The sequence below is a fragment of the Staurois parvus genome, unplaced genomic scaffold, assembly GCF_062004578.1.
Source record: "Staurois parvus isolate SC_StPar_1 unplaced genomic scaffold, SC_StPar_1.0 ptg000832l, whole genome shotgun sequence".
NCBI lineage: Eukaryota > Metazoa > Chordata > Amphibia > Anura > Ranidae > Staurois > Staurois parvus.
This window is the reverse complement of record NW_028318628.1, coordinates 1,113,533-1,133,167: the sequence shown is the minus strand read 5'-3', so window position 1 is coordinate 1,133,167 and position 19,635 is coordinate 1,113,533. Positions and strand designations below refer to the sequence as shown.

The 19,635-nt window shown below is 42.5% G+C and overlaps 1 protein-coding gene across 1 annotated transcript in view; it reads right to left on the bottom strand.

The window, feature by feature from the left end:
* Positions 1-725: 725 nt before the first annotated feature.
* NMB (neuromedin B) overlaps positions 726-19,635 on the bottom strand; it is a 39,711-nt gene continuing 20,801 nt past the window's right edge. The window contains exons 2-3 of the mRNA XM_089655279.1: positions 5,117-5,280; positions 726-835 (exon numbers count right to left, since the gene is read on the bottom strand). Of these exons, the coding sequence (XP_089511405.1) occupies positions 785-835; positions 5,117-5,280 (215 nt within the window). The 3' untranslated portion in view covers positions 726-784. The remainder of the gene's footprint in view (positions 836-5,116; positions 5,281-19,635) is intronic.

Here is a 19,635-nt window from a genome sequence, read left to right as displayed (position 1 = left end):
TCAAAAGCACATAAAAAAATTAAAAGGTTACTAAAGTTACGAAAATTCTTGTACAACTGAATACAACTTTGAAAGTGATGTAATATGTTGTAATGTATTCTTTTGTTTCTGAGCATGCATGGTCTTGCTTTTCCGAATTGTCTTGGACAAATACTGTATTGATTAAATGAAAATCGTACTATTTAGTATCATTTGAAAACACATTTTTTGTTTGGCCTTTCAAATAATTTCAGACAAAAGCTGTGTACTAATGTTTAGATTATCGTATTATCGCTTCAAAAGCAGTATTTTTCACCTGATTTTCTGATCTCGTGTACTAGGCTTTAGCTGCATGTTGAAGATGTTCCTCTGGTTCTTTACTTTAGACATTTGGTTTTACCCCTCTATAAAGGATTTTTTCAATCTACTTACAAGCTTTTGTTTTCATATGTAAAGCAATTCTCAAAGGTTCATTAGTCTATGACGTTTGGTGTCAATAGAGAAAGAGTAATATTAAGCTTTTTCTGTGCAAAGAATGTCCTTTATTCACAGGTTTTCTGAGAACACTGTATAAAATGGCAGAAAAATATCTAATAGTACTAGGATGACAGCCATTACTTGAACAAGAAACAAATGAACCTCGTTTTATGAATGAAAACACGCCCATTTTCATTAGTATTTTCTTTTTTATTTGTAAACAATAACCTTTGGAATGTCTGAAACAAATTTGGTATCTCAGGCACAAATATATATATATTTTTTTATTTTGATTTATTTTATATGTACAGGAAAATAAATATCTTCTTTACTTCCGGGACATGTTAAAATACTGCTCCAGAATCTTCTTAAGTATCCGCTGGAAAATAAGAGTTCAGTGATCATTATAACGATACAAACATGGCAAAGGTAATGATAAAATGCACAAAAGTGAGCGCTATTGGTGAGCTGCTGTAACACCAAAACAACCTTCTGAGACAAGAAGAAAAAATAAGGTGCAGCACTAAATACTGTAAATCTCTGAGTAAAATAAAGTGCTATGTAAATAACTGTGATAAAACAATGTCCAGAATCAACGATAAGGTTATCATTAATCATAAAGTGAAAATAGTGCCAATATTAGTATTGAACTAGTTAGCACAAACAAATGTATAAAGTGACATAGTGTAAGTATTCATCCATTAAAGTGATCGGAAGTGCTAATAAAGTGACAAAGTCTTTGTATTATCAAATAAGCGTGAAGTCTCAGATGAAGGTGATCCTCTAAAACTCTTCTGGTGAGATACAAATAATAAAATTACGCACTCACCAGATGCGCAATAATGTCGTGCATTTGAGAACATACATATCTCAATAGGCCAGCTGGACCTCTATACCCTGGTAAGGATTCTCCTCTGGGTCATCAGTGGAATGCAGCACCTCACACCTCTTATTAAAAATGGCCGACTCAGCTTCAGTAAATGCCCGCCCCTTCCTGTAGTGACTTTGCTTTCTTCTCTCTAAGCGGCCGCACGCATTGCTGTAGAAAGACCTTCCTACAGCAATGCGTGCGGCTGCTTAGAGAGGAGAAAGCGAAGTCATTACAGGAAGTAGTAGTGCTAACTAGTTCATCACTAATATTGGCACTATTTTCACTTTATGATTAATGATAACCTTATTGTTGATTCTGGACATTGTTTTATCACAGTTGTTTACATGGCAAAAGTAACATGTGACTATAGCCTCTTGTTATTAACCAAAACCTGAAGTGCTCCACCTCTTTTTGTGAGAGATGTTTTATTGAGATTCACATCTTACTGGACTGCTGTATCACACATTTCACAGAGCCAGCCTTCTGAGCTACAGAGGTGCTAGGAGGAAGAGTCTCAGGAGGTAAAGTCAGGACAAGAATCAGTGCTTGCAAGAAGCAAGGTACCCTGGGATATGTAGTCCTTAGAAATTGAAAGTAAACCAAATAAATGAGCAAATGGTGGGTGTGCAAAACATGCATGGGATCCGGGACGTTGTGGAAAGCAATGACTAGAAGACAGGCAGAACTCACAACATGAAAGGAGATTTTTCAACTAAGCTTACAGTATATTGGATTGCCAAATATACAGTAACTATTATTTGCATTGGTATTACCTTGCTGATGTTATAAAATGAAAGTGTATGCTGTGACGGTAGAACTCCTTAAGGTGATAATAAAGGCAGGTTTTTTTTTTTAAATAACATACATGTCATACTTATCTGCTCTGTGCAATGGTTTTGCACAGAGCAGCCCCGATTCTCCTCTTCTCGGGTCCTCACCAACACTCCTGTCCCCCTCCCCTCCTGCCAAGTGCTCTCCAGAGCAAACAGATTGCTATTGGGGCACCCGAGCAGGCTCACTCCCAAGCTGCTGCTCTGCATGTCCATTCACACACACAGAGCCATGGCTCGGCATCACCCCCTCTCTCCTCATTAGCTCACTGGCTGTGATTGACAGCAGCAGAAACCAGTGATTCTCGCTGCTCTTTCAGCCAATGAGGAAGGAGTTTGATTTGTTCAGTTTATCGTATAAGAGAATTGTGCCGTTAAAGTCCCACCAACAAGAGGTCTTCCCCATTGTATCTTTTAGGGAAACCACTTTGAGACCCCGTTCACATCTAGTGATTTTGGATCGCGGACGGAGTTGCCGTGATTCTGCCCGCTGTTCCAAACTGCAGTGCAATCCTGGCAAAATACATTATGCACATTTGTGCTCCATTCATTTTGTAATGACACCTAAAACACAGTGCGGTTTTGGCAAACTGCACTGAATGAAGCTTGTTGCCCAAAAGAAGCTCCTGTACCTTTTTGCACGACAAGCTTCAAGCAGCAATCACGACAAAACCGCACCGTTTTAGGCGCCATTAAAAATGAATGGCACACAAACACACATACTGCATTTTGTCAGGATTGCAGTACAATTTGGAATCACGGTCTAAACAGGGCCTTAAGGTTTAGGAACCTTGTAGCAACAGAAACTACTCTTACTACTAATGCTACTCTTTAGGGTCCATGCACATTGGGCTTAAAACATGCTGCAGGAGTTTTGTGTTTTGCCTGGAGAAGCAGCTCAGTGTATCCTATGTGTCCATGCACATTAGGATGTTTAGAGGCATATTTTAAGCTCAGCATTTAAAAGCAGAAAAAAATGATGCAGCAGGCTAGTCCATTTTGCTGAAACTTCATTGCAGCAACTCAAAATGGTACTGTTAGGAATGGACTGGCCAGCAATGGTGGGACTCACCTGCCTTTTGATCTGCAGTACCAGGGCTGGCCAGCGGGTGCTCACAGCAATCAGAGACTCAACCTTTCAGCCAGCTAACACCTGGAACTGATGATACTGGGGTATTTAAGGGATGGCCAGACTTGCAGACTCTGCCTTGGTGTTGTGTTTGTCCTGGGCCCTGTATCTGTCCTGCATCCTGTTTCTGTTCCTTTGCTGACTTCTCCTGCTCTGATCCTGGCTTGTGACCCTGACCATTCCTCTGTCTGACCCTCTGTACTATGCTGCTTGCTACCTGCTGAACCTGGCCTGTGACCCCGACTATTCTCCGCTTGCTCCCCCTGTACCTACCTGCCCAATTGATATTGACCCGGCCTGCCTGACGACGCTTGCTTGTATATACTGTTATCTGTGGGTGGTTTGGTTTGGTTTGTTTGCACTGTATTATGTTTAGTATTGCCCTGCGTTTATGTTTGTACTGTTAGTGTTAATAAATTATATTGTTTATAACATATCTGAGGTCTGCGTTTCCCTGCTTCAGTCACACACCTCTGGTCATACCTGGGAGCCCTGACAGGTACTCAGTAGTTTGTATGACCCCGACATGCTTGTATGCATGCCTGACAACGTCGGGGCAAACCTCTAATGAGACGGCAGATGGTGTCCTGGGGTATTTCCTCCCAGATCTGGACCAGGGCATGACTGAGCTTCTGGACAGTCTGAGGTGCACCGTGGAGGTGTCAGTTGGACTGAAACATGATATCCCAGAGGTGTTCTATTGGATTTAGGTCAGGCGAGCGTGGGGGCCATTCAATGGTATCAATTCCTTCATCCTCCAGGAACTGCCTGCATACACTCGCCAAATAAGGCCAAGCATTGTCGTGCACCAGGAGGAACCCAGGACCCACTGCACCAGCGTAGGGTCTGACAATGGGTCCAAGGATTTCATCCCGATACCTAATGACAGTCAGAGTGCCATTGTCTAGCCTGTAGAGGTCTGTGTGTCCCTCCATTGATATGTCTCCCCAGACCATCACTGACCCACCACCAAAAAGGTCATGTTGAACGATGCTACAGACAGCATAATGTTCTCCATGGCTTCTCCAGACCCTTTCACGTCTGTTACATGTGCTCAGGGTGAACCTTCTCTCATCTGTGAAAAGCACAGGGCACCAGTGGTGGACCTGCTGATTCTGGTGTTCAATGGCAAATGCCAATCGAACTCTATGGTGCCGAGTAATGAGCACAGGGCCCACTAGAAGACATTGGGCCCTCAGGCCACCCTCAGGAATTCTGTTTCTGATTTTTTGGTCAGAAACATTCACACCAGTGGCCTGCTGGAGGTAATTTTGTAGGGCTCTGGCAGTGCTCAGCCTGTTCCTCCTTGCACAAAGGAGCAGATAGCGGTCCTGCTGATGGGTTAATGACCTTCTACGGCCCTGTCCAGCTCTCCTAGAGTGACTGCCTGTCTCCTGGAATTTCCTCCATGCTCTTGAGACTGTGCTGGGAGACACAGCAAACCTTCTGGCAATGGCATGTATTGATGTGCCATCCTGGAGGAGTTGGACTGCCTGTGCAGCCTCTGTAGAGTCCAGGTATCGCCTCATGCTACCAGTAGTGATACTGACCTTGGCCAAATGCAAAACTACTGAAAAACAGCCAGAAAAGTTGAGTAGGGAAAAAAATGTCAGTGACCTCCACCTGTAAAATCATTCCTGTTTTGGAGGTCATCTCATGGTTGCCCATCTAGTACACCTGTTAATTTCGATAACACCAAAGCCGCTGAAACTGATTTACAACCTCCTCTGCTACTTAACTGACCAGATCAATATCCCAGGAGTTTAACTGACTTGCTGCCATTTTTCTAGGTGGTTGTTGCTTTGTGTAAGCACATATTCCTGTAGGTACCTGTGCTCCTTGCATCTGGCTGGGTGACAGTGCTCTGCGCTGCTCTTGTAGTAGAGTGGCTCTCATGCTTTCCATAGAACGTGGTGGAAAGATGGCTGCCTCTTCCATATCTTGTTCTCTTAATCTGTACGTATCCTGTAGGCTCTTCTTACCCATAAAGTGTCCTGACAAAAAAAAAAGATATAAGAAATTCAGTGAATAGGATATTTTGCCTGTAGAAAGGATCTATCCTTTTGTACCTGGCCATGAAAATGTACCATTTTATGTTGGATCAGGTGGCAATGTAATTTCTTTGGTGGCAGACAGATGCTGTATGAGAGCTATGATAATAAACATCAATAGGACAGTTTAGTGTACTACTATTATCACTATAATCCTTTGACTTTCTCAATGACTCTAGTGGTGAGTTCTGGGGTCTTCAGTACTGCTCCAGGCCATTATTGTTCATGCATAAGGTGGAACAGAACAACACAAGATGGGTGAGAACCCATGACAAAAAGGGTCAAAAAGGGAAACACAGCAGGGAGCTTATGGTAGTGAGATCTCATCAATTGAGTAGTTTATTTTGGGAGGACTAACCCTTTAAGGTATTTACCAATCTTTATTTAGTAGTGATGATAGTTTGATGTCTTTTATTAGTAATCAGATGTGTTCTCTCCCGCTTGTCACTAAATTCATGTTTGTGCTTAATCATTTCCTGTTTTTATCTGATGGTTATAAGGTTATACAATATATATTACATTTTTCTTTATCAGTCATGGATGGTCAGTGCTTTGTGCATTCTTTAATACTGATATAAAGCGACTAGCAGAATATACTTACTGCTCATATAGTAATAATGATTGGAGCAATTTCCTAAAGACATATATGTATCCTAAGACTGTCAGCAGATTCTAGAACAATTTATTTTCAGATTAGTAGATGTGACTTTAGCTTTTAAAACTGTACTGTTGTGCTTTCAAAAAACGTGGACACTGGTATTATTATTATTATTATTATTACATCGCGTTTATATAGTGCCAAAGGGTTTGCTCAGCGCTGTACAATAGGGGGACAATACATGGCACCTGGGTTTCCGCATAAAAATGATTAGCATGTCTACCCTAGAATTACTTAACCATATCAGCTTCACGTATGGTCAGACAATACAACCAGCTGAGTAATAAATGAAATATACTTGCAATCTTGCTATATGTGCACCAGAAATGAAAATAAATGTGATTAGTTTGCAAGGATCCCACCCATGTCACAATCCACATAGCACACAGGGTCGCCAATCTGAGTGCAGCATAAGTTTTCACCTTTATTAAAAAAACCAAGTGGACTTGCACTTGTTAGTAATAGTATGCTTGTCACAGGGAACAATCCACCCAGGGAGACACTTCGGCAGCTGCAGCCAGCGTGTAGTGTGAGGTGGGAATGATTGCTCACTAACCAACCAGGAATTATGCTGGGCCACCGTGAATCGCGGAACCGTAAGTGATGCCACAGCAGGGGATGGCCTTTAAGAATCAGCAAATTTTATCAAATCGCTTGATAAAAAGATCTTGCAAGTCTGGCATAAACTACAATGAATTTCACTTCAAATTTTCTTGTTGTGTTGACACTGCCTGTGGATTTCTTCCCAGTCAGCAAGCTGCCATTCTGTCTGTTGGGTCTCAGTAGGTTTAACTGAATATAGCGGTAGCAATCCTTGGATGTGGTGGCTGCATTAGTTTTCTTTTTTAGGATCTTTTTCTGTTATTTTCGTCTGGTGATCCAGCCAGTAAAATACTTCTTGTGCTAGGTTGACAACACAGACAGTTTGGGGGAGATTTACTACACGCTACCATCTCATCACACGCTAGCTGCAGCTGCTGCAGTGTCTCCATGGGTGAATTGTTCCCTGTGACAAGCATACTATTACTGACAAGCGCATTGCATACAAGTCCATGTAATTTATCGCTTGACTTTTTAATAAAGGTGTAAACTTATGCTGCACTTAGCGCCCCCTTGTGCTTTTTTTAATGTTCAACGTTTTTATTAGTTTTACACAAAATCAGAAAATCAAAGAAGGTAACAGAGTCAGCCATATGATGGGGATATTACAGTACCAGGTACAAATAGAGCAGTAGGGTACAAACATAGTAGCCCATGATCCCCGAGTACAGCATTAAGATATCAGGGGTACCCAAAGAACCAAGGTGTAATAATGAACCACATATGATAATTTATTATGGTTCACATGTCAAATGGCACTCTGCATGTGCAGAAGGCTGACGGTAGGATATGTATAACAATAAATCTAAAGAAGCCAGGAAAAGAAAAAGGAAAAAAATCTCCAAAAGGACAGGAGAAGAGGTAAGGATGGAGGAAGAAAAAGAACCAAGAGAGAAGGAGACCTAGGGATCTCAGGTGGCAGAGATGTTTTACGCTTACAGTTGAATGGAAGACAAAGATTCCTTCACATAAGCTGCCCATGATTCCCAAGTTTGTTCAAATAGGACTTGTTTATCATTAATTACTCTAGCAACTTTTTCATGTATCTCATTTTCAGGCAACGAATGGTGATCTTGGTTGCCAAAAGGATAAAATAAACCAAGTGCCACATAGGGCATGGCAATGCAGGCAGGGAATCATTGAGTAGTGTTTTGTGGGGCTGCTGTGCAATTGAAGTTCCTGTTAAATTGTGGATTATGGAAAAGACCCTGTTCTACTAGCCTCTGATCCTAGGGCACACCCATCACATGTGGAGCATGGTGCCACGCAAAGAACACCCTCTAAAACACTCCACTGATGGCATTGGATACATTCTGGCCAGGCAAGCAGAGACCAAATACCATCTTGTCAAGACTTTAATACCAGCCTTTATCAGAGAGACATTCAGTATGCCTATGTATGAGGTCTGAAGCCTGGAATGTCAGGTCTCCAGCTTCAGTTCACAGTCAAGGTCTCTCTCCCAAGCCAGCATGTACCGGTGTTTCTGGGGAGAGGTGATCAGGAATGCATATGCTATGGCGAAAGTACCTCTAGAGCCCTAGTCCTTGGTACACCAATTTTCATAGTCTGTTATGAATGGGGCGTAAGCTGAGAATCAGATGGCCCTTATAAAGTGAGCTGTTTCAGCAAACCTCAACTGTTCAGAAAGTGGCATCTCTAAATGTGCAGTGCAATGGGAAAGTGTGAAAGGGCCTCTATGTATAAAAAAGTGCCCTATGCTGTATAGGCCCTTGTCAGTCCACCATTTAAAAGCTCTGATGTTTACACCTGGAGAGAAAAATCAGGAGTGTAAAATCAGACACCTGCGTAGGGTTGGTTCACGTGAGATCACAAAGTGTGAAAGAGTGAGATAGCCTAAGTGCCATTATGGGGGGTCTAACCTTGGGAGGACGCCATAGTAAAAATTCAGTAGTGTAGAATGGTATGGTCTGTCTCTCCATATATACCCAGTCGGGTCATTCACACTGTGAGTAGACCACTGGTAGTTGCATTAACTGCGCTGCCTTATAGTAAACCCAAAAATCAGGAACATCAAGCCTCGTTTTATTCTAGGTGTATACAGGGTAGTGCGTGCCAACCTTTGGCCCTTGGGGCCCAAAATAAACTTAAGAACATTAGAATGGAAGTGTACTATATCAAATTTGCAAAGGGGGACTGCGAAACAGGTAAAGCAGTTTGGGCAGCAATGACATTTTGACTGCATATACAGTTGTGTCCAAAATTATTCAACCCCCACTGAAATTGAGTGTTTTGGCCAGTTTGACATTGCTTTTGATCATTCAGTCATCTTGCTTACATTTACATTAAAGAGGCACTTGTAGGTCAGACAAATATAACATAACAGTTATAATGAAATAACCACAAATGTCTTTTCTGTGCTCACAGCATTATCAGTTTTATTCAACCCCCAAGTGACATTCAATCTTAGTACTTAGTACAGCATCCTTTTACAGTTATAACAGCTTTTAAACGTGAAGCATAGCTTGACACAAGTGTCTTGCAGCGATCTACGGGTATCTTCGCCCATTCTTCATGGGCAAAGGCCTCCAGTTCAGTCACATTCTTAGGCTTGCGCACTGCAACTGCTTTCTTTAAGTCCCACCAGAGGTTCTCAATCGGATTTAAGTCTGGTGACTGCGATGGCCACTCCAAAATGTTCCAGCCTTTCCTCTGCAACCATGCTCTAGTGGACTTGGAGGTATGCTTGGGATCATTGTCCTGTTGAAAGGTCCAACGTCTCCCAAGCCTCAGGTGTGTGACGGACTGCATCACGTTTCCATCCAATATCTCCTGGTACTGAAGAGAATTCATGGTACCTTGCACACGCTGAAGCTTCCCTGTACCTGCAGAAGCAAAACAGCCCCAAAGCATGATTGACCCTCCACCATGCTTCACAGTAGGCAAGGTGTTCTTTTCATCATAGGCCTTGTTCTTCCTCCTCCAAACATAGCGTTGATCCATGGGCCCAAACAGTTCTAATTTTGTTTCATCAGTCCACAGAACACTATCCCACAACTTTTGTGGTTTGTCCACATGGCTTTTGGCATACTGCAGTCGACTCTTCTTATTCTTTGGAGACAGCAAGGGGGTACGCCTGGGAGTTCTGGCACGGAGGCCTTCATTACGCAGTGTGCGTCTTATTGTCTGGGCTGAAACTTCTGTACCCACATCTGACAAATCTTTTCTCAGTTCCTCAGCAGTCACACGGGGACTTCTCTCCACTCTACGCTTCAGGTAGCGCACAGCAGTCGAAGTCAGCATCTTCTTTCTGCCACGACCAGGTAGCGTTTCAACAGTGCCCTTTGCCTTGAATTTGCGAATGATGCTTCCTAAGGTGTCTCTTGGTATGTTTAACATCTTTGCAATCTTCTTATAGCCATTGCCCTTCCTGTGAAGAGAAATCACCTCTTCTCTTGTCTTCCTGGACCATTCTCTTGCCTTCACCATGTTTGTAACCACACCAGTAAATGTCTAGAAGGAGCTGAGTATCACAGTCATTTTAAAGCTGCCTAATTGGTGCTTATTATGCTTGATTGCTGCTCGGTGACATCCACAGGTGTTTTCAATACCTGATGGAAAGCACCTGTATGAACCTCTGTTCTTCAGAGTGGTAGTCTTTAAGGGGTTGAATAATTGTGGCAATGAAGAAACCACATAAGAACCATTTACTACTGTATTACATAAACAATTGATGTCATTTTAGTTGCATTTGGGTAGTTACAACGTCCTTGTAGGATTTGATTCTGAATACAATTCCAAATGTACACTATAGTCCCTAAACCCCTTTACAGCATTGGGGGTTGAATAATTTTGGACACAACTGTATTTTCCTGAGCATAGTCCATCCTAAAAGGAGGTCTTCTAGGAGTCGAAAGGAAGGAGGATAATTAACTTCATATAACAATGAATAGGAGGCAGAAACCTTAATTCCCAAATACAGTAAAGCTCTGTCTTGCCATAGAAATGGAAAACCCTTGTGCTTTTTTATTGTATTTCAGAGAGTGATTCCCATGTCTTTGGTGTAGCTGCCTACTGACTGCAGATTTCCTTGGAATTTTATTGGACATTAATGGACTAATTATGGACTTTGTTTTAACATTTTTTTCAATATTTTTATCTTTTATTATGCTGCTGTTTTGGCATACTTCCTTTACATTATATAGAGTGCCTTGAAAAAGTATTCATACCCCTTGAAATTTTCCACATTTTGTTATGTTACAACCAAAAACGTAAATGTATTTTATTGGGATTTTATGTGATAGACCAACACAAAGTGGCACATAATTGTGAAGTGGAAGGGAAATGATAAATGGTTTTCAAAATTTTTTACAAAGAAATATCTGAAAAGTGTGGCGTGCATTTGTATTCATCCCCCCAGAGTCAATACTTTGTAGAACCACATTTCACTGCAATTACAGCTGTAAGTCTTTTTGAGTATGCCTCTGCCATCTACAGAGTGACATTTGTGCCCATTCTTCTTTGCAAAATAGCTCAAGCTCTGTCAGATTGGATAGAGAGCGTCTCTCAAGTCTTGCCACAGATTCTCAATTGGAATTCAGGTCTGGACTTTGACTGGGCCATTCTAACACATTAATATGCTTTGATCTAAACTATTTCATTGCAACTCAGGCTGTATGTTTAGGGTTGTTGTTGAAAGGTGAACCTCCACCCCAGTCTCAAGTCTTTTGCAGACTCTAATAAGTTTACTTCTAAGATTGCCTTGTATTTGGCTCCATGCATCTTCCCATCAACTCTGATTAGCTTCCCTGTCCCTGCTGAAGAAAAGCTTCCACACAACATGATGCTGCCACCACCATGTTTCACGGTGGGGATTGTGTGTTCAAGGTGATGTACAGTGTTAGTTTTCCACCACAAATAGCATTTGTTTTAGGCCAAAAAGTTCAATTTTGGTCTCATCTGACCAGAGCACCTTCTTCCACATGTTTGCTGTGTCCTCCACATGGCTTCTCGCAAACTGAAAACGGGATTTCGTATGGCTTTCTTTCAACAATGGCTTTCTTCTTGCCACTCTTCTATAAATGCCAGATTTGTGGAGTCCTGTGGAAAGTCCTGGTTGTCCTGTGGAAAGATTTTCCCACCTTAGCTGTGGATCTCTGCAACTCCCTCAGAGTTACCATGGGCCTCTTGGCTGCTTCTCTGATTAATGCTCCCTCATGAACGGGCCTTTCAGTTTAGGTGGATGGCCATGTCTTGGTAGGTTTGCAGATGTGCCATACTCTTTCCATTTTCGGATGATGGATCGAACAGTGCTCTGTGAGATGTTCAAAGCTTGGGATATTTTTTTATAACCTAACCCTGCTTTAAACTTCTCCACAACTTTATCCCTGACCTGTCTGGTGTGTTCCTTGGCCTTCATAAAGTTGTTTGTTCACTAATGTTCTCTAACAAACCTCTGAGGGCTTCACAGAACAGCTGTATTTATACTGAGATTAAATTACACACAGGTGGACTCTATTTACTAAGTAGGTGACTTCTGAAGGCAATTGCTTCCACTAGTTGCTTCCACTCAAGGGCGGACTGACAATTTGGAAACTTGGGCACTGCCCGAGGGCCCGGGGTCAGTAGGGGGCCCCATGAGATGCCCCTGGTACCTTTTTCATAGGCTTTTTTGAGTTTGGGCAAGGACACAGAGGCCCCATGATCCCCTATTGCCCAGGGGCCCCATGAGTTGTCAGTCTGCCCCTGCTTCCATTAGATTTTAGTTAGGGGTATCAGAGTACAGGGGGCTGAATACAAATACATGCCACACTTTTCCGATATTTATTTGTAAAAAAAATTTGAAAACCGGTTATCATTTTCCTTCCACTTCACAATTATGTGTCACTCTGTGTTGGTCCGTTACATTAAATCCAAATAAAACACATTTACGGAGATAAATGGAGATAGGATTGTAGCTTACCCTTATATTGTGCCGTGCTACTTATTTGTTTACCACAGCTCATATAGGGCAGACCCAAACTCTCAGTGCTCAGGGTGTGCCATCCTATTTATCTCAGTTGATTCCCTAACTGAAAGAGCACTCATATTGCAGGCAAAATGTAATCTGCTTAACACAGGCAATCGTGGCTTTTTGAAACCTGCACATGTGTGAACATAGCATACAGTGCCCCATTATGCATGATTACTGCACCATGGCAGACCTGGCAACCATTGCCTGGATGGTGAAGACTGCCAACTGCATCGCTGTAAGGACAAATACCCTCCTGCCCTCTGCCCCACCCTCAGCCCATTTCTTTCCTGTACTGAACCACAATGAGCTCACAAAGCATATCTGGAGGGATCCTTTATTAAAAATTCACTAAACCTGCACCACCAGGAATATATAAAAATAGAGTCAAACATAAAGATATAACATAAATAATAAATAATTATTTCAAGCTGCAGCTATCCCAACTTAATAGTGTGTGAATATATTATTTATGCAATTATAGCCGCACTAGATAAACCAGTAATTAATGAGAAAAATACACCAAAAATAATACAAGCAATGATACGTGTATCACTGAAAACATGCTCTTAATCCTCAATATGTGTTCAACATTGCAGCAGTGTTCATAAAGTGTCCATCACATCAAATAGTACTCCATGCTTCAAAAAAACTTCATTGTGTTCTTCTATATAGACAGAACACATCCAAGTACCAACACCTTTGACACAGAACACTCACCAGATCACCATGACCCTATTTTCACAATATACGTCATATATCGCTTTTCCCCGTTAAGGAAAGGGGATCCTGGAATAGCAGCTCCCTCTCCTCCATCAGCAATTCCCCCTTAGGTTCAGATATAACCAAAGAAAAGAAAATGTTGCATGGTGTGAAACCCTCAATTTATTTAAAATTTCTCTAAAAACATCCAAATGCTCACTCACATTCAAAGGTGCACAGCCTTGCACAAGGAATACAACACTTAATCATGTATGGTAGCTGCCCTGCTGCTACTAGCAATCCATAGTGCGAGCTGTGCTACTCATAGATGTATGAGAGACATACCTGTATGAGTAGCATGGCTCGTGCTGTGGTTAAACAGGAACTCTAGACATTGCTTGTTTTTAGCTCCACTTACTTGTCATGCAGCATTGTCGTAGATTCAGATACTCACCTACCCAGTGGATCCAGAGTTGTCCTGCTGCAATTCGCTAATCAGGTGCAGCAACCCGGGTCCCGTGCCACCAGCCTCCGGGGATATGTGATTTAGAAGCCCAGGAGACTAAGGAAGCTGGGGCACATCATTATTGCCTAGCTGAGAATGGCGGCGGGTAGATGGGGCCAGTATTTTAGTGTAAAAAAACATAAATGAAAAATAAAGAGCCAAAAAAAGTGTCGATTCATATTGCGGGGGGTGGCTATGCGCAGAGCTTTGGATGATGTGGGGGGTGAAAGTCCACATTAAAATAGCTACAGAGAAGGGTGATCCTACTGCATGGCCTGGTCAGAAGCAGTGGTGCAACTTTCTTTCATTCTGGAAAACAAAGGGCTGAATTACTGTCCTTCAGACTTTAAGGGGGACTGAACTGTGACCACTGGGAGTAGAAAAGGTCCTGATGTCAGTAGGAAAAAACAATGCCCTATCTTTGGCGTCAGTGGGATGAACTGTGTCCCATCATTGGTGTCATTGGAAGGAATTGTGCCCATTGATTGGTGTCACTGGGGCGAATTATGCCCCATTATTGGTATCGTGGATAAAATAGTTCCCCATGGGCCAGATAAAAGCAAGTAAAGGGCCATTTCTGGCCCCCAGGCCATAGTTTGGATACCACTGCTCTGCATTCTACAAAGATAAGCAAGTCTAATGAATGATCTATGTGTGCTTGTGTCAGGACCTGGCTCACCTGCTGGTGGCACTGTGCTTTCCTGGGTGAAAAGCTGCAGTTCTGGTGTCCACCAGTGGGTGTCTCCCAGCGGCCAGCAGGTTCCTGCAAATCAGCTCCACCTGGGACCAGCTGGGAGGGTACTTAAACTTAACTCTAGTAACACACCTTGTGTCAGTGTTTTGCTTGCTGCCAGATCCAGTCTGCTTTTGAACTATCCTTGCATCCTGTTACCTTACTGCTTCTCACCTTGTTCCTGTACCCAGTCCTGAATCCCTCTTTTTCTTGCATTGCTCCTGTTACCCTTGCTTCCCATATTGTATATAGGTTTCTGTTACTTAGGCTTTTGGTTTTGGGTCACTTGTTTGAGTTTGCTATTTGCTGGTGTGTGCATGTCTTTTTGCTTATGGATAATAAATGTACTGCATTATACATTGTTTGGTCCCAGTTTCTTTGTGTAGCTACATTTATGGGCAGCATGGTGGCTATATGGTTAGCACTTCTACCTGGCAGCACTAGGGTCATTGGTTCAAATCCCAACCATGACACCATCTGCCTGAAGTGTGCATGTTCTCCCTGTGGCAACATGGGTTTCCTCCCACTATCCAAAGACATGCAGGTGGGTTAATTGGATCCTGTCTAGATTGGCCCTAGTATGCGTATGTATGAATGTGAGTTAGGGACCTTAGATTGTATGCTCCTTGAGGGTTAGGGACTGATATGAATTACAAAATAAATATATATATATGTGCGCATAAAATGACAGTGCTATATATGTACCTGTAATAAATGTATCTATTCATCTCCTGTGCTGACTCCTGAAAACGTTATACTGCATTGTTACGTGTATTATTATTATTATACAGCATTTATATAGCGCCAACAGTTCGCTCAGCGCTGTACATTACAATGGGAGACAATACATGAGACAGTACAATAACAATACAGTGCGATACACGAGGGGTTCGAGGGCCCTGCCCCTTGGAGCTTACAATCTAGGAGGGAGGGAATAGTGGTACGGGAGGAAAAGCTGTGGGGGATGGAGTGGTAGGAAGAGTGGAGGAGTTCGGCAGTTAGCAGAGGGAGGGGTAAGCTTCCCTGAAGAGATGGGTTTTTAGGGTGCGCCTAAAGGAGAGGAGAGTGGGTGATAGTCTGATGGATTGGGGTAGGGAGTTCCAGAGGATGGGTGATGCCCTGGAAAAGTCCTGGAGGCGGGCATGGGAGGAGGAGATCAGGGAACTAGAGAGAAGGAGGACTTGTGAGGAGCGGAGGGTGCGTCTTGGGTGGTATTTGGATATTAGGTCGGTGATGTAGTTTGGGGCAGAATTATGGACAGCTTTGTACATCAGTGTTAGCAGTTTTAATTTGATCCATTGGGCAATTGGAAGCCAGTGGAGGGATTGGCAGAGGGGGGTGGCGGAAACGGAGCGGTTGGTAAGGTGGATGAGTCTAGCCGCCGTATTCAGGATCGACTAAAGTGGGGATAGCCTGTTGTGTATTAGGTCCAAATAAAGAAAAACATTTGGCTATGAATAATACATCTTTAATATGCAATGCTTACTGTTCCTCTTCCACAAATCTGCAGCAAATAACATCATATGGAAAGAAAACGGTGTTACTTCCCATTAAACCATAAAATGAAGCTCATGGGTGCGCGATCTTCAATCCCTCCTCTGAAAGCACTTAAAGTGGTTGTAAACTTTGTTTTTTTACTTGTACCTACAGGTAAGCCTATAATAAGGCTTACATGTAGGTACTGTAAATATCTCCTAAATGTGCACTGTTTAGGAGATATTTACCGATGCACGCACTCCAAAGGAACGGCATGCCTGTGCTGTTTCTTTAGAGCTGTGTGCCATAAAAGTGACTCCCGTGCGCGGAAGTGACGTCATTGCAGCTTTGCCATTCAAGCTGCCGGTGCCCGCTAACCCATAAAAAGGAGCAGGTGAAGATAAAAGCCCTGTCAGCGGTGACAGCATGCTGCTGGAGGACTTTGTTTTAACCACTTACCCGTCACCATATAGCAGATATACTGCTACACGGCGGCATAAGTGCACAAAATCACATATATATACAGTCATGGCCGAAATTGTTGGCACCCTTGATATTTTTCCTGAAAATCAAGTATTTCACACAAAAAAGGTATTGCATTAACACATGTTTTGCTATACACATGTTTATTCCCTTTGTATGTATTGGAACAAATATAAAACAGAGGCAGAAAAGCAAATATGACATAATGTCACACAAAACCCCAAAAATGGGCTGGACAAAAGTATTGGCACCCTTAACTTAATATTTGGTTGCACACCCTTTGGAAAACATAACTGAAATCAGTCGCTTCCTATAACCATCAATAAGCTTCTGACACCTCTCACCCGGAATTTTGGACCACTCTTCCTTTGCAAACAGCTCCAGGTCTCTCTTATTGGAAGGACACCTTTTCCCAACAGCAATTTTAAGATCTCTCCACAGGTGTTCAATGGGATTTAGATCTGGGCTCATTGCTGGCCACTTCAGAACTCTCCAGCGCTTCTTTGCCATCCATTTCTGAGTGCTTTTTGACGTATGTTTGGGGTCATTGTCCTGCTGGAAGACCCAGGATCTTGGACGCAAACCCAGCTTTCTGACACTGGGCCCTACAGTGCGACCCAAAATCCTTTGGTAATCCTCAGATTTCATGATGCCTTGCACACAGTCAAGGCACCCAGTGCCAGAGGCAGCAAAACAACCCCAAAACATCATTGAACCTCCACCATATTTTACCGTAGGTACTGTGTTTTGTTCTTTGTAGGCCTCATTCCGTTTTCGGTAAACAGTAGAATGATGTGCTTTACCGAAAAGCTCTATCTTGGTCTCATCTGTCCACAAGACGTTTTCCCAGAAGGCTTTTGGCTTACTCAAGTACATTTTGGCAAACTGTAGTCTTGCTTTTTTATGTCTCTGTGTCAGCAGTGGGGTCCTCCTGGGTCTCCTGCCATAGCGTTTCATTTCATTTAAATGTCGACGGATAGTTCGCGCTGACACTGATGCTCCCTGAGCCTGCAGGACAGCTTGAATGTCTTTGGAACATGTTTGGGGCTGCTTATCCACCATCCGGACTATTCTGCGTTGCAATCTTTCATCAATTTTCCTCATCCGTCCACGACCAGGGAGATTAGCTACAGTGCCATGGGTTGCAAACTTCTTGATAATGTTGCGCACTGTGGACAAAGGCAAATCTAGTTCTCTGGAGATGGACTTGTAACCTTGAGATTGTTGATATTTTGCCACAATTTTGGTTCTCAGGTCCTCAGACAGTTCTCGTCTCCTCTTTCTGTTGTCCATGCTTAGTGTGGCACAGACAGACACACAATGCAAAGGTTAAGTGAACGTCTCTCCTTTTTATCTGCTTTCAGGTGTGATTTCTATATTGCCCACACCTGTTACTTGCCCCAGGTGAGTTTACAGGAGCATCACATGCTTGTAACATTCTTATTTATCCGCAGTTGTGAAAGGGTGCCAATACTTTTGTCCAGCCCATTTTTGGAGGTTTGTGTGACATTATGTCGAATTTGCTTTCTTTCCTCCCTTTTTTTGTTTTGTCCCAATACACACAAAGGGAATAAACATGTGTATAGCAAAACATGTGTTAATGCAATACGTTTCGTGAGAAATACATGATTTCCTGGAGAAATATCAAGGGTGCCAACAATTTCGGCCATGACTGTATACGTGATTTTGCATTTCTGGACAAGGGTCGCGTGTGAGCCCGGCACGCGCCCTAACCGCTCCGCCATTCGTGGCCGTGGATGTCAATCACCAGGCCCCAGCCACTGATTACCTGCCGGTTTTCAAACAGTCTTCCTCCCTGTCAGCTCGGGCACACTGCTTGGGATGGCTGTGCACAGCACAGCCATCCCGATCAGTGTGCTTACAGTGAAGCACACACCCCTCGCCCCCTAGTAAAACACTCCCTACACACAGTTAAACCTTTGATCACCCCACATGTTAACCCCTTCCTGCCCAGTGTCATTAGTTCAGTGTCAGTGTTGTTTTTTAGCATTGATCACTGTATTGGTGTCACTGGGGATGTTATTTCCCCCCCAGTGTCAAAATGCCAGCCACAGTCCCGCAGTCCCACTAAAAATCACTGATCACCGCCATTAACAGTAGGAATAAAAAAAAATCCCAGTATCTATACCGTCATTTGTAAATGCTATAACTTTCACGTAAACCAATTAATTTACTGTACATGTATTGGAGGTTTTTTTTGCAAAGAATACATTTTGGCATAAATTTATGACAAAATTAGATTTTTTACATTTTTATACTAGACATATTTAATAGCAAAAAGTCCAAAATATTTTTTTTTTCTCTGTCTTTTTTGCTTATAGCAGAAAAAATTAAAAGCACACAGGCGATCAAATACCACCGAAAGAAAGCTCAATTCATGGGAAAAAAGGACAGAAATTTCATCAGGGTGTGGTGCTGCATGACAGCGCAATTTTACGTTAAAGTAACGCTGCACCGTAATGCAAAAAATGGCCTGGTCAGGAAGGTGGATAAATCCTCTGGAGGGCAAGTGGTTAAGGTAGGTTTCACATAATGTGCTAGTATGCGATGCATTCTAGCACATTATGACATTGCCTTGCAGGGGAAAACTTTTTATTTTGGAGAGTTTACTACCGATTTAATCCATATAGTTGATCCGCACAACTGATGTTGATTGTGAAATCTTGACTTCACAAAAAAATAACAGTGCATAGTATGCAAAATACAATTAGTTGACGCGTTTCAATCTACATGGCTTTAATCATAACCATAAAAAAAGACATTTGGAATATATAGTGGTAAAGATAACAAAAGATCCAACCACCAATTAATTCAATTAGCAGAAATAGTTGCAAACAAGATATAACAACGGATGCAGTTACAAAGCAGCCCATGTATAAACCTCTAATACTACCCCAGATAGACTCCGCACAACAAAATATACTTACAAATAAATAAAATACAAAATAAAGACAAATGTATGATTAAATAGATGTGTGCTAAGAGAGGGGTGAGAGACAGAAAAGGAATCAAGGGGAGTGAAAACTTAGTTCAAATGTAAGTCTAGATCCCATCTCAAGTTTAATCCTTGAGGGGATTTTGCGTGTAATTTAAAAATCCACCAAGCTCCCCCCCCAAGGGCTTTCTCTCTCTATCACCTCCCCTTGGCAAGT